Consider the following 17083-nt stretch of genomic DNA (forward strand, 5'->3'; position numbering starts at 1 on the left):
TACCTTAAAACAATACCATTACTACACGGGAAAAATAAAAAAAGTGGCAAGGAGGAGAGATTAAGGAAAAGTAAGGAGATGTTTTTTCAGACGTGATTTAAACAGAAATACTGTAGTAACATCTTTGATGGTGGATGGGAGATGATTCCACAGTCGAGCAGCATGGACACTAAATGAGTTAGAGAAGAAAGAGGGATTGTGGATAGGTATTAAGAGAGTGCTTTGAGAATGAGAACGATACCCAGTTAATCAGTCATACGCTTTGGACCCTATTCAGTAACTGTGAAATATTATAGTAAAAATTACCCTTCCTCGTTTTTTACATTAGAAAATCGCACGACAGCTAACGTATAGTCATAAAAAAATATATATAAATAAAATAAAATTTAAAAAAAAATATGGTTGGTCTTTTACGATTTTCAATAAAATGTAAACTGTTCTTTTTTTATTTTAATACATTTCAGGATTGTTATTTTATTGTATCACAAGTAAAAAAAAATGCTATGCATTTTTCTTCCAGTTAATTATTATGGCTTAACACAGGTAAAGGTTAACAAGCCATAATCAGCTCATGAATTTGTAAACAAATATAATTTTAAATGAATAAATAAAATTGAAATTACCACAATAAGTTAGATCCTCAAAGTAATAATGTTATTACTCTGTGGCTTAGATCGCCCGTAAATGACTATTTATTTCATGATGTTTTTGCTAGATGGCGCTAGTGTATGCTTGGTATTTTATCTCAAAAAACATTAATTGCATGTGTATGTGTATACGGGTATATGTTTATGTATCCATGTTTAGGTGTGGATGAATGTATTAATATATGTATGTATATGTATAAATAAATAAACATATGTATAACCTGCCTTTGCACGGGTCTTCTCCTACTATCATTACTCGAAACAATAAAAACTAATGTAATTAAAGAAATTATAGTAATTATTGAAATTATAATTATAATATTAATAATAAAAAGATTGCATTGATAATTTCCTTTATTTCTTACTATTACCATGTCTTATATTTGCATACTTTCAAAATATACTTAGATACTTTTGTATCGTTTTTTAATTTCTATTAATGTTTAAATGGATTGTTTTCCCTTTTGCTTAATAATTACATTACCCTTAATTATTTCAAAATGGTTTTCCTCTACGATTCATAGAATTAACTGAATAAAGTTATTAAGTGTTTATTTTTTATTTGTTTTTCCGTTTAAATTATTGAAAGAATATATATTTTAGCTATCCGATGAGTGGATTGAAAGATTTGGTAATAATTGAAAACACGGAATTGTTATCATGATTTTCAAACACAAAAAACAAACCATTACTCCATTTCTCTATAGGGGTGGACAAAGAGGATAAAATGCCATATTACTATGCCTGTGTACACAGGATTCACTGCCCTACTCTCTGCATTCATATATCTTCTCATGCACACGCGCCGATTGTTTTGACTTTCGTCAGGCCCATCTTCAAGTGTTTGTTGGATTTGGTCGTGCCATGTATTTATCTGGCTTCCTCGTTTTCCATTTCTATTAGTATTTGCCATTTAAATAATTTTAGCATTTCTTTCGTCGTCCGTTTGCTCTAGATCAGACTAGATTTTGTCGATATATTGTTTTAAGCAGTTAATAAAACAATGTATTCAAAAGTGGATATTCCCACGCTTCCCATTTTTAAAATAAATGGCACAGAAATTTCATTCAAGACTTCAGTCAAGAACTTAGGTATTATCATAGTATTAGATATGGGGATTTTACATGATATTCTTAATGGAAGTCTTGATAGTCCTGTTCTGGTTTTTGAGTTGGTCCTTAATGTACCTGGCTACCGCAACCGTCACACGAATCTATCTCTTTTCCATGTACCTGCAGTTCGCACCAACTATGCACAAAACTCTCCTCTGATTCGCTTGACGCGTAATTATAATGTATTTTTCAATAACATAGACATATTTAACTGCAGTAAACTCACTTTTAAAACCAAAATTAAAAAACTATTAAATGAAAAAAAATATGTTTCTTAATAAAAGAAAAATATTTTTACATTATAAATTTAAGTTGTTTCTATTCACTCATATCAAACACACACTCACCCTGTCCATAAACCTACCCTCACACCCATATTCACATACCTACCAAAACCACACTCCACTTTTTTACACGCGTATCCTCACACAAAAAAAAACACGCACACATGCACTTCTATGAATTAATATCTAACTGAACTGGATTTTTATAATTGTATTTATGTGAAAAACTGATTTGGCTTTATTTTATGTTTTTTTATAATGTTCTGTATATTTTTTTTGTAATGCTATTGTTTTTCTGAATAAACAAAATTAAATAAATAAGTATTTGGGGTGTTACGATCAGGTTAACGAAGTTAGTCGTTAACTTTATAGCAGTTTGCACTCACTTAAAATTTTGCCGAATTTCTTGCCAATTAATGTTTAGCCCAGAGCTTACTTTATCTACTCCTTGATTATGCAGATGTATATTATCCAGATGCTTATACTGAATTCCTTGATAAGTTCGAACCATTGCAGAATGTTTGCATACGATATATCTTTAATCTTCGCAAATTCGACCACATAACCGAATATCGCACGCAACTAGACTGGCTCAGTATCAGGCATAGAAGAAATATTTACACTTATCACTTCTTCACAATATTTTAAATAATCCCACATCGCCTGTTTTCTGAGAGAGCTCTTCCAACCTCTATCACAGCATGTGCTCTGTGTTGAATTTTCTCATAAGTTTTTAGGAAAAAATTAAAAAATATCATAAACATAGAAACATAATTGAAATAAAAATACTTGCTGATTAGAACAAATATTTATTACTGGCAAATTAAAAATAATTCATAAAATAAGATATATCGCTAAAAATGTCATAATTTATATAAAAGCAATTAATCAGAGATTCATAAAAACTTAGCATTAATATATTTTCTTAAATTATTTAGAAATAACGTATAATTTTAAAACCAACCCGTTATATGAAATCATCAGCATCATTCTTAAATTGAAACTTTCCGATACAGTCAACTTAGATGCAGAATGTGAGATTTTAAATTCACAAAATCAATATTTTCTAAATTTTATTTATTGCATTAAAAATATTCATAATGTTAAAATTATTTGAAATAAATATCGTAAAACTTAATACATTTTTTAAAAATATTTAGGTAATGCAGTGAGAAATCACACCGAATTTTTGAAAAAAAAATGACTACTTTCTAAACTGACAAAAAAAATGTCAGAAACTAACCATTCGCTGAGGATTCTCGTTAGAATTAAAAAAATAATAATACAAACACAAAAATGGCGTTATATAAATAGCAATTAAAATGACAGTAGCATATTTCGAAAATTCTTTTTCTTTTTTTTAAAATCAGTATTCGTTAAGAAATAAAAATAAACATTGGGAATACTAAAAAAAAATGATTTTGCTTGTTCGTTTGTCTTCAATAAATGGCCAGGTGCACTAAATAATTAAATATTCAAATGATTGTTGCATATGCCCTAACACGGGTAATTTTATCGTACATTTTCATGCATTTCGTATGTTTGGATTTAGTGTTCCTCTGTGGGTAGGTTCTAGTGCATTAGATGCATATTTCGGGTTATATCTAGATCTACTACAGAGGCTAAATAAGGCAGTGAAACAGATTCTCTTCCTCTTTTCCTCCACCTTGCTTGCCAAGCTACCGAAACCCCATTAAAAGTACCACCCACTTATCCGGATCCGTTTTTGAGGTCTTTTGGCTTCTTTTTAGATCCACACATTGAAAAAACATTTTTTCAGCTTAAATGAACGGTTAATTCCCCTTTCTTTCTACGAAAAAATTTTTTTTTTACCGAACGATAATTTTTTTTCAGAATTTACATTATCTGCTTTAAATGCTATCACCGTCAGAGCACCTTAGTATGTGGCCATTTTTTCAACCTTTTCACGTTTTTTTTTCCTGTTAAAAAGACACGCTGATTCATACATTTATAAAAATTCAAACCCATCAAGTCTGAAAAAAAGTCCTACATAACAGTCGTGTTCATTGGGTTCTCGCAGTGCCAGAGAGTTCCTGATTTAACTAATAATACATCTTTACAGATAAGCAACGCCCTTCATTGGAATCCACAAATACGGTGATATAAAAAGGAACCATTGCATAATATTTTTTCTGTGTCCAGAAGGATATATGATACAGTTTTGTATGGAACAATGATTCAGAATCCTCTAAAAATGTTTTCGTCTCGATAGCTACTCTCAGATAAAAATACCGAAAAAAGTAGTAATAGGTATATTTTCTAACCATTAACCGTATAAAAATCTAATGTATAAAGTCAATGAAACACTGCCGAGCAAAAAAAAAATGCCACTTACCATAAAAAATATTTTTAAATTTGTAATTTTTGTAATTAATAATTTCGTAATTAATAATTTCGAGCTTTGTTCCTAAACCGTTCAAATTTTTATAGAACATCTTCACGAATCTTGAAGTCACAATTATCAATGCCAAAGTGTCGCGTTTTTTCTGCTGACATATTTTTTTATAATTTTTTTTTAAAGTAATTGAATGAAAACATTTCTCCACAATATCTTTTTTTTCGATTTTGAAAATACAATTCGTTTTTTAAATTTATTTCATAAATTTTTATCGGTATTTGTAGTATGTAATATTTCCCTATTGTAAACGAAGAACTAAAACTTGAAAAAAATATTGTAAACGTAGACACAATTCGAGAATATCGGAACTATATCATATACAAAATTGTCTTCAGTCGCGCAGAGTCTGAGAGGTTGATGAAAGCTGATCGATAAACAACACATGCTCTTGTTTGAATGATTATTTTTTGTTGATTAATTTTAAAAGTTCTTTGTTAGTTTTTTGAAGTAACCATATTTTTGTACAAATATTGTTTTAATTTTTTTAAACTTCATATACTTATATTTAAATATATATTTTTTTTTCCTCTTGTTCCCGTCATTTATTGCTTTGCTTATGCATACAAAGCTGTTTTTCCTGGTATGCATCTTTTGCACATTTCACGGGTCTGAGTCCATTCCTTCATTAATTTTTCTCATTTTTGTAACTATGGCCTTAAGAAAGTCAACGTATCTTTCGGCAGTGGCTTAATTTTTTATTACTTCCTCTGGGTTTCCAAAAATGTGACTGTTTTGTGCTCACATTTGTATGCAGTTTAACCTCTCGACGCCAAACATAAGACAATCGTCGAAATATATGGATGGCGTCCTGAGAGCTGAGTCTATCGAAGGGCAGCGATCATTATCTCTTTTTTTAAATATATGAAGATATTGTCGAAAAGCACCACGACCTGAAAGAATTTGAGATAGCTCGTAAGTCCGCCTAAAAGCATCCAAAATCTTGGCATCTTTTAATTTTTTTTAAAACAATATCGTTATTTTGCCTGTATCACTTGATAAATATATTTTGTTCCAAGTATCGTATAATTTTTTTTGCACTATTTTTTTAATGTTTGACATGGAAATTTGGTCGTAGGAATGAAAAATTCTCATTTTGGAAGCTTTTTTCGCTAATTCATCCTCTCGCTCATTTTATTTCATTTCATTTTAATATTTATTTTTAGTTACATTGAGAACATTATAGATTATTCAATTAATTCTCAACGCATTAAAAAATATACATATTAGATTTATTAAATAGAAAAGAGAAAAAAAAAATTGTCATGTAAAATTGACATACATATTACAATTTAGAAATTGCCCTCTTAAGAGTAATTGCACCATCATGAAATATATCGACATCCGAGGCGATACGATTGAATAACGCGATTGCTCTACCTACCGGCATAACTATTGTCAGGTTGGTTCTGCATCGTGGTAAATAGAACAACCTGTGTTGCCTTTGTCGAAGATAATTATCAGGGACAAATAGACAAATTTTCCATGTTACCAGCGTGTGCCTTAATCCATGTCATTGCAATTTCGTTTTTTACATGTTCGGTATTTTTTCAGCAAGCTCTTTTATTTCGTAAATAATTGGATCTGTGGACTTTGGATCATTTAATCCTTGTATATTGCATCGTTTTTGTAATAGCTTTTTACGGTAATTAACCCTAGTTAGACAGACACAGCAAATGTGTTTTGCTGTAATCATTAAATGTAGGTATATAAAACAAAACAATTAAATATTTTATGTTTTTCGAAAATGCAACAATAATTTAAAATCACTTTATACAACTTTTTTCGAGCAACTGGATCATTTTAAGGCTTGATTTTTTTATCCCGCCATTGCTAAGGATGACTTCCTGACACGAACCTCCCTTTCGGGTGTTGTCCTGGGAGACATTAAGTCGGGACATTTGGAGATGTCGGGAAGCCTGTTATCCTTGCACCTCTTCACCCAGCCTGGCCAAAACTTGAATCCTTCTTGCTCGAATATCTTCTTGGCGCAGGCGGAATCATCGGTAATGTCATCGTCCAGAAAACCTGAAAATATAACTAAATTTAACTTTGTGGCAAATAAAACGCTTAGCGAATGCCTAGCAGATTGTAAGGTGATACGAGAGTAAATAAAAAATAATTGAATTTTACAACTATTATCCATTTTCGTATCCATAATTATTTCGAGCAGAGATGCTGGATTCAACACCCTTGAATCTCGTCGTTTTATTTTTCTAAGGAAACATTTGAATAAGTTGATTTCTGGAATTACTTATGTACAGTAAAAATATACTCAAGGAGATCAATTTCTACGTTTCAAACAACTACACCAGACGAAGATCTCACGCACCTTCATACACGCCCAGAAATCGTACCTCGGCCTCGTGGTGTAATGGTCAGCGCGTTTACCTACCATGCATTACATAAAATTGAAACGCGCCAAAAAGCGAAAGGAAATTTCATAGAAAAAAGAGCTCTAAATGCGTATGGAGAGAGGACCAAAGCGTATATTCTCCCTTGCATAGTAAATAGACTCCCGGACGAAATAAAGAATAGTGATATAAATAAAAATAAAGTTAAATTGGTTTTAACAATCTTTTCCTTAAATTCTAAGTTTAGTGTTTAAAAAAAAGGAAAACTATACAATTTAAAACAGTGTCAAAAAAAGTGTTTGTTAATTATTTTTCATATATTTCGGTATCAAAAAAGACTTGATTTACTTGTATTTAATTTTTTTAAACTTTTATTTTATTGGTATATTTAAGTTTTTTTTATATGTTTATGTAAACATTATAATATTGTGTTACCAAAATGTTTAAAGAGAGAAATCCCTGCAAAAAACCTGCTTTTGCAGGTTAGCGGGGAAAAAAAAAAGAAGTCTCGGGTTCATTCCCAGCATAGTTGATACGCGCTACCACTTTCCATTATGTTGTATCCCAACTCAACTCAGAGCTCTTGGCCTCTTAGAGTTTGGGATACGTTGTTATTATTTTTTTGTTATACTTATTTATTTGTATGAATAATTAAAAAATAGAAAAACAAATTTAAAAAAGGGTTTTTACACTTGAATATATAAATAATTTTTTTCATTTTTTTTGCACCACAACAGGCCTGGAGGCCCAATAACAGTGATGAATTACGACCCAGACTTGAGAAAACTCACATTAAATTTTTGTGCTCTCACCGGGAATCGAACCCGGAACCTTCCATGCGCGAGTCAAGCATCTTGACCACTACACCACGAAGGCCGCCAATTTTCATAGTTCCAAGACTGGAACTTGAACCGTAAGTCTAATCATCTTACCTTCATGAAACAAAAAATGACCAAGACACGCTGCGATTGGTGTACCAATGCAGTGCCCTATGCACCATTGGGTGCGGAAAGGGAATGATGATGAAGTCGTACGAATGCGAATCAGAATTCACTCATTCATTCGCTTCCTGAATACGGCTCCCGAACATTATATGGACATATTTATATGTACACATTAGCAGTGAAGCGGCTATCTCCTTTCTATTCATTAACTTTAATATGTTAATTTCTTTGAGATTAAACGTCACTTAATTTGTTGTAACAGCAAAAACGAAATATTGAGAAGGGAGTATTGAAGTACAGGCATTTACAGGGCTTATGCTTATGTCCTGCACATTTCGTCAACTCTTCCATCTGTCGAATTTGTGAAGTAAAAAAAATAGTCTACAAATATTTGGACATGCTCAAAATATTGTTGATTCAAGGTCACATTACGTAAGAGGTCATATTACAAAAGGCATATTAGTCAGTCTATTATAATCGAGGAACAGCGCATTTGAATTTCGAATGTTAAATCGCCAATATTAATATACTAATGCCTGTCTCTAAACCAACATACAATTTTTGTCATACATCGAGTCAAAAACACTCGTGCCCCTTTCTGGCTCTATTTTACACATATAAATCTGTTTGGGAAAAAGGAAATTTAAAAAGAATAAATAATATTATGCAAACCAACATGCAAAACCCACTATACACCTTCACCATAGTTGTTGCACGAAAATATAAAACCAACTTGACATTTATTTTAATAAGCACATGATTAGGACAAACTGATTAGGACAAACATGCACTGATTAAATTATGAAAATATTCTGTTGTTTGAGAATTAATGAAAAAAGTAGAGGGGATGGAGAGAGGGGGTAAGCTTAATAGGTTTAATAGGGTGACCATTACAGTAGAACATCGTATAAAGGACCACATTGGAAGTTTGTTTGATTATTGATCAAAGGAACATTATTTTTTAAAGCTTTAATTGGTGTCCTGACGAAGAGACGGGTACGTCTCGAAACCGGTCGACATAGAAAAGTCAGTAAGTGGTTATAAACAAATAATTAATATCATTCAGTATAATGTTTGACCATACAGTTAATGCTTTAAATATCAATAAATAATAATACTTACTTTCACAGCTCATATTACATTCTCCTCCCTTTTTACCCTCTTTGCACCATTTTTTGCTGTTTATCTATAAAAAAAGGGTTTAATTAGAAATTTTGTTTATAAATATTGTTAGTTAATTTTATTCAATAAATAAAACATGCCACTTTATCAGAATAGGATGTAAGACTTATTACCAGTTTCTTTGATTTTATTCAGTCTAACGATGTTTCCAGAGAATTGAAAGTGGTTATCGGTCTAACAATCTAAATCAGTGATGTCCAACCGGTGGTTCGCGGGCGCCAGGTAGTTTGCGACCCATATTTTAGGCGCCCGAAAACAAAAAGATAGACAAAAGAATACTCAATATCAAATAGTAACTTTCTTGCGTATCCTGTCTTTACCACCTGCTGACAAGCCTCTATGATAGAGGCTTAGCGGGTTATTCCTTTAAAAAAAACGTTTTCTCTTTCTGTTGTAACAAATTTACACGTAAATTACTTCCAAGGAGGAAATCCAACCTGTATACAAACATTTAAACATACTTGTATTCATGTTAAATGTTGTAATCAGTTTACCAGTTTTAAAAATGACTACTTAGACGAAAGAGGTCTTTCAAAAACTTAACAAAGAAATTTCGTTAGTATTTTGATTGAAATCATTGACTATGGAGTTTTATCACAGATTATTTAAAAAAATCATCAATTTACCTGAAATAGTCCATAACTACTGCTTCCATTAGATTTTTTCGCGACTTTTGACGTGTTCTTCTCACTTTCTTTTTCGATAAGGCAGACCCCTAAAAAACGAAAAAAAATGATTTTGAAGATTAACCATATATACATTTTAAACGGTAAGGAACAATAGTCTTTAAAATATAGCTTGATTAGAATGACAATTGTCAGCAAAAGTGACTACATTACTTTGTATTAACGTCTAATAAGTGATTTATATAGACACACGAAAAATCATTCGTATCTGGCGTGTTAATATTTTTTTTTAAAACAAAGTTTTTTTTATTATTTATTTTTTAATGGATTTTTTTTTGTTTTTTTTTACAATATGCATAGGAGGTAAAACAGAGTATAAAAAAAATAATAGATAATTACAAAGCAATAAAAAACATGTAAACAAAAAATCCCAATGAGGCATATAAATCAACATAATTATTTATATCAGCTTTAAAACTAAAATAAACCTATTTTTTTACGACGTTCTACAATGTTACGCCATTTTGAAAAAATGTTAATGATGGACAAATAGATCAATGTAAATCGATCGAATAAAAAAATAATTAATTTGTTGTTCATGATAAAAAGTATAAAAGGTCTTATTTTTTAGTGAATGATTGTCAGAAAAACACTATTAGAAGGATTGTTTTTTTTATCAATTTTCGGAAACACTATTGTTTGTAATCTATGTTGTAATCTATGATTCATGTTTGCAATACATGATACATGATCAGTGATCAGTACTTTCCATCACTAGTCACATTAGTTTGAGGACTGTAGTAAATATTTTGGATGTTTGTAACATTAACTTTGTAGATAATTGTTATTATATAATAGTTTTGATAGTGGATTAACGGATATCATGGATCGCGTAGCAGGATTGAAGTGCCGATGGGCAGGACATGTTGTGAAACAAGACTCCACAAGGTGGATCCCTAAATTTGTTAGATAGAGACCTTGGGAGAACAAGAGATGCGTTGGAAGACCTCAAAAAAGATGATTCGATGACATAGCTGCTGTAGGGAGATAATTGGCTGCAAGTAGCAACCGACCGAAAAAAATGGAAGGATATGGAAGAGGCCCATATCCAACAGTGGAAAACAGAAGGCTGAAGAAGAGAAGAAGTTTTGAGAGATGAATAAAATAATTTTGCTAAAATTTCATCCGTCTATGCGCTTTGTAGCTGCAAGACGTTTGGTAATATTAGGAAGAGCAATGACTTTATTCAACTGTATCTCTTTGGATATCGACATCTTTCTTATTAGTGAAAAACAGTTCAGAGAGGATAGCGTCCCTTTTCTATAATTGCTGGGTATTTTTATTTTAACATCTTTGTATATTAAAATGTTAGAATTAAAATTAAAATTAAATTAAAAATAACCTTTGGTATCGTGTGAATTGACTAACTAGATTACATAAACTTTTTAACTAGCACTGTTCAAACATAAACTTCAACTTTAAAATAATAGAGTCTAGAGTTGGTAGATTTCTAACTCTAGCTGCAGGATATGAAACATTGACTTTATCTATAATTTTATTTAAAAATACGCCAGACAATTTATTCGTCAATGTAATTTCTAATCGTCCATCCGCTCTGTAGCTGCAAGACGTGTTGCAATCTAGCTTCTGTATGTTACTAAATTTTTATGTAATTGGAAACGGGAACTGAATCTCAACCACCTATGTGCTATGTAGCTGTGAGACGTGTTGGGGTGTTAATTGTTCAGTTCCTTGAGGTGATTTTCACGAAAATGGCGCTTAGGAATTATCCAGAATAATAATAAAAATAACTTTGTTTTATGAACCGCTTCATTCATTTACAGAACCGACTAGTTTTGGCAAAAACACGTTGCCATCTTCTGGGTTATTTAATTACTAAACAGGCGTAATATATCAAAGAAACATTTAACAGATTAGCGGGTTTTGATAATGATAGGGGAGGGGGTAATTGTGTTTAAGGTACGGTTAGACTTTATAAGGAAAATATTAAGAAAAGGTCTTTGACTTAAGATCTTAAGTGTTCAAATATAATAACATATTACAACAGACATGAAGAACATTTAAAAGAAGGTAATATAGAAGTCTAGGCATCTACAGGGCTTATGACCTGTCAATGGCTGGTTTCAGTGGCCAATTTATACACTGTGTAACATTCACCATTCTGCCCATATTTGAACATCTATATTCCTTCAGTTTTTTTATCTGTTGATGTTTGTGAAGTGAAAGAGCTAAAACCTTTACTTGTTTACTTAAACTAGCAATTGACAGGTCAAAAGCCCTGTAGATGCCTAGACTTTTATATTACCTTCTTTTAAATGTTCTTCATTTCTGTTGTAATATGTTAATATAAACAGCTCCCCAGGGAGTTGAATCCAGTCCTTGTCTACAAAAATTTGGACAAATTCAAAATATTGATTAAAATATGAGTTACAAATTAAAAATAATTCGACAATTTTTTAAATTGCTTAAATTTTTGTAGACAAGAACTGGATTCAACTCCCTAGAGAGCAAATTTATATTGACATATTACAACAGAGACAAGGAACATTTGCGAGAAGGTAATAAAAAGTCTAGGCATCTATATGGTTTATGACCTGTCATCGGCTGGTTTAAGTGGCCACTTTATACACTGTGTAACATTCACCATTCTGCCCATATTTGAACATCTATATTTCTTCAGTTATTTCATCTGTTGATGTTTGTGAAGTTAAAGAGCTAAAACCCTTATTTATGCAAGTGAGATTCATGTGATTGAATTATTTCACCTACATACTAGGCAACGCCTGAAAATTAGTCTGAAAATGACAGGTCTTAAGCTCTGTAGATGCCTAGACTTCTATATTACCTTCTCGCAAATGTTCTTCGTCGCTGTTGTAATATGTTAATTTAAAATACTTGGTTCGCTTTCATTTATTTATTTTACCAATTATCGTTTTCACCCTCTAATGGGCATTTTCAGACTGGTAAGTATTATACAGTGTAGGGATAATTTATATAAGACTAAATATTATCTTATGTGCGAGTAATACATATTTTTATAGAGCACAATCCTCCCTTACAGTACACCGCCAATAGATGATTTCAATAACCTTGTCGAAATATGTTTCATTGATATAATATATCAATCAATAATATGTATTATATTGGATCTCTTTCGACTTATTTTCAAAATGTACCTTTGCTTAAGATAATATTTAGTTTCATATTCGTGATTCTTATATCGTTTAATATTTACCAGTTTGAAGATGCCCATTAAAGGGTGAGAGCGGTAGTTGGCCCGATAAATAAATGGAAGTGTACGATTAGTTTGACGCTTCAGGTGCCAAACCAGAAACAATGGAATTCTGCAATTTGAAAAACCATTGAAATCATTTTTTTACGTCCACCTTGCCAGTAATCGAACCCAGGACCTCAAGAATGTCAGGGAAACTCGTCAACTACTAAACCACAAGTTGGAAATACTCGTCCAAATTTCTGGTCCTATTTCACACACAGAACCTAATTTTTATCCATCTGGTCACAGAAAAAATATAAATGATGTACCTATGGTACTTTTTAATAAATATATGTAAACATTTCAGTAATTAAATTGAATGCAATTTATAAATAATGCAACAATATTTAGATTAGTTAAAGAAAATATTTTTACATATTTATCCAATTTAATGACAGATATTTTTTCCTTCGTAAAAGTATAATGCATCACGTAATTCGAAATTTATTTTTGGTTCTAACCACAATGCGTAATTTATTAATTTCAATTTGAAATCATTTTATCATTTTCAGATTATAAAACCACTATCAGCGGTTTGGTTATGTGGTATTTAATAACATTTTGTAATGTGTAAAAATAACTTAATAAATAATTTATTTTTTATAATTGTTTTAGTGTCTTTAATTCAATAAAATACACATGTCATAACAATATTTACACATTATAAAAAAACATGAAGTATTGAAACATATTTGTCTCTATAAACTATTAAATAATAGTTTGTCATGGGTGTTCAGATATTAGTTTTAATTAAGATTTAAATAAAAGAGTACAGACATAAGATTGTATACATATAAAATAAATAACAAATTTATGATGTTTTGAAAATAAAAAAATAGTACTCGTATTTAAAAAATACTCAACAAAAGCAGATAAAATGGTTATAAATAAAATAAAAAAGTAGGAAAACAAAAAATGCTACCAAGACAAGATAAAAAATAAACGAATTTAAATTTACATATATCTAAAAAAAATAGGTTAATTTTTTTAAAATCTGTTATACCTGTTAAAATAAAGATATGATTTTTAAATAAAATATATTAACGGGAACTACCCTCCCGATATAAAAATACACTACTCGCGAGAGTCACCTTCCCGAGAAAATTGTAAAAAAAACGCAATAAAAATCTTATTTGTTGATGTAAAATAATATAATTATTATAAATTTTATATTTAAAGTTCTCACCTTATGGTTATTCATTATAATTAAATAAATAAAAACAACTTATTTCATTTATTTTTTTTGACCGCTTTCAAAGCTAAACAAGCTTCTTTATCAAGGTACTCGTTTAATAAATTCTATGCTATTTTATTCTATAAATGTTTTCTTAATATAATGCTGCGTATGGGGCCAATAAATCAAGTTTTTTGTATTTTATTGTCTTGAATACTATTATTATTATTTAATGGAAAAAAAATACTCTTTCTTTAAATAAAATAAAAATAAAACAAATTTTTATTTAAAAATACGGAACAAAATGATTAACTGTTTTACCAACATGTTTTGAGTTTATCCAAATTTTTGTCGACAAGGACTAGATTCAACCTCCTAGGTAGCTGTTAACATTAACATATTACAACAGACATGAAGAACACTTAAACCGGCTAATAACCCAACCTGCCAATGGTTATACCTGTTGGAAGGGCTATCTCTATGTTGAACAATATCACTTTGGGACATTTTTCACGTCTCTGAGGGAGTTTTTCGTTAAAGGATTCTCTTACTTTTTTAACATATTATTCTCTGGATATTATGTATACTTATGTGTTTTTTTTTATATATACCTAATTTTACCTATTTTTTTTTATTATTTCTATATGTATGAATTAAGATATTTTATTTTGTAATGTACATATATATGAATGAATAAAATTGAAATGACTGGTCGTATGTTTGTTGTAATGTTTTGCATGTCTGTTGTAATATGTGATTTTTTACAACAGTCGTTCCATATCATTCGTGTGAAAAATAAGCGGCCCGTCGGGCAATCTTTTTGACGACGAAACAAGATGGAAAATAACACTTCCTAACTATAAGAGAGAAATGTGGATTCAAGAACTGTGCAGTACGCAGTAACTATAAACAAGGGATGGAGTAAAGAAACATCGTGGTTTTGCGAAACTTGTTCATGGAAATCTGGTCCGCACCCAGGATTCTGCGGTAAAAAATACAAGGAGAAAAAAATCGGTAATCATTCTTGATTCGGGTTTTTTTGTCAATAAAATACGTTGGTAAATAAATTGTCTTTGGTTTTTTTGTTAAACGATACTCTTTTCTATCCTTACGCAAAAAAATATTAAGAGCTAGCCAAAACAGCGAGTCTAAAATAAACGGAATTCTAAGGGTTAATTTTGTTTTTTTAATTAAAATAAAAATTAAAAGTTAGTGTACTAAAATAAAACAAAATATTTAGGGCCTTAAATTGGGACAACATTGAGGCCAAGAACTCTTGAGATGGCTCAATATTACAAAGGCATAATACTCGTAAAAAAGTACCTTAAAATATTTTCAATTTGTTTCATTAAAACAGTTTCACTGATGTGAAAGATGTCGATCCTTAAAGTGATCATGTTCAGCTGCCTGACCGCTCTTCTGATTGGCATGACCAGAGTCAGGTTGTTCGGGAAGCCGGAAGGTAAAACAAATTGTGCTGATGCTGTTGGAGTTATTAGTTTTTAGCGCACCCACCCTGTTCCGGGAATTCACCCCCCTTTCAATTCAGTTTTCTGTATTTCCATTCCTAGTTAACATACTTCTCGGGTACTTTTTCTTGGTTTAAGATCACATTGAGTCATACTTTCATTCCATTAAAAAACGATCACATTGCATTTATTAACCATTTCAGCAAATCGCATTCCTCGCGTACATCATTATTCTTAAGGCATTATATAAAACAGTATAAAAATATTTGTTATAGACCCGCTTTACAAATTATCTTAAATTATTTTTACACCACATGGGAAATAAGCACAAACAGAAAAAAAATCTTTTTTGAATCCGTTTATTTATTCATTTGGCTTTTGAGCCGCGAGAATTTAATTCAAACATTTGTTTGAAAATGCTGAAACTTTACAGCAACTTTGTCATATTATTTTAAGCTTGTGCTGACTTTGAATCGTGTGTTTATTTCTACGTAGGTACTTAGTAAATTAATGTTTCACTTTGCAACGTACTCGAGAGTTATTGAAAGAGTTATTTAAGAGTTTCATTAAAAAGGGCCACAGGAGAGCACCTATTTAGGCAATCAATTTAGTAAAAAGGAGAAGCTTAAGAATATATTCTCGAGCAACATGTGCCAATATATTTTGTACATCGTAGTATGTATTGGTATATTTTACAACATAACATGCTACAATATTATGAATACATTTAATGGGCTATTAGCATCATAACTTCTACCATTTGCTAATTATCATTATTGTAAATATACATATTAAAATCCACTGAAAATATTATGGTCTGTGGATTCTATATAATACACCAGTTTCCAACCTTAAGGCTGACGCTTCTCCCTGAAAAAAGAAAATTTCGCGTCTTAAAGATTAAGGGAGCCATCTTTTGTACAAATAAAATATGTAATGTCATGAAATATGTAAAGTTAAAACGATGTATTTTGTCATTTATGTAATTGATTTTGCTTTCCAATTAAATGTCAAGCTCACATCAAAACACGGTAGGCGATAAAAGAATAACTAAAATTGCTTTAGGCATGAGTTGAGAGTCATAATTTTAGAAGGCTCAGGGTAAAACGCGGTCTGACTTTTCTACATTAACACGCATTCACCTCTCCATATATTGTGGCACTAGAGTAGTGATTTTTGCATGATTTTGAAATATTTTATCAAATATGCCAATATGCCTTCTTGCCTTTACTGATCACCGTGGTTTCGGATGTAACAGGGCTTAAATAACACCTTGTATATGTCGCATTTTTCGCACATCCGTTGTTGTTCGATGATTACGACGTATCAATCGGCTTTTGTTTTGTAGATCATACTATACAGTTGTTTGTGATACGCTGTATATCTGTTTCACTTGTATCAAAATAATATTGAAAAAATACGAGAAATACAATTTAAAACAAAAATAACTGATCAATCAACTGTGGTTACACACATAAAGAGAGACATTTACCCAAGCGTCAACCACAACCATAATACAAGATACTCTAAAAGGGATCTGATACTAAATGAAGGGGTCAACACTGTTCTGGCATCAAGAC

At 30.8% G+C, this 17083-nt stretch overlaps 2 protein-coding genes across 2 annotated transcripts in view; one reads left to right on the forward strand and one right to left on the reverse strand.

Moving 5' to 3' along the window:
• Lrt (Leucine-rich tendon-specific protein) overlaps positions 1–17083 on the forward strand; it is a 280436-nt gene that overhangs the window by 158975 nt on the left and 104378 nt on the right. The window lies entirely within an intron of this gene.
• The window catches only part of LOC148282073 (lysozyme-like), a 28548-nt gene continuing 14856 nt past the window's right edge, over positions 3392–17083 (reverse strand). Inside the window, exons 2-4 of the mRNA XM_088225667.1 lie at positions 9566–9654; positions 8880–8943; positions 3392–6487 (exon numbers count right to left, since the gene is read on the reverse strand). Coding sequence (XP_088081793.1) covers positions 6279–6487; positions 8880–8943; positions 9566–9654 — 362 coding nt within the window. The 3' untranslated portion in view covers positions 3392–6278. The remainder of the gene's footprint in view (positions 6488–8879; positions 8944–9565; positions 9655–17083) is intronic.

This window comes from Micrasema longulum, unplaced genomic scaffold, assembly GCF_059751315.1.
Source record: "Micrasema longulum isolate JH-2025_06_02 unplaced genomic scaffold, ASM5975131v1 h1tg000379l, whole genome shotgun sequence".
NCBI classification, from domain to species: Eukaryota; Metazoa; Arthropoda; class Insecta; order Trichoptera; family Brachycentridae; genus Micrasema; species Micrasema longulum.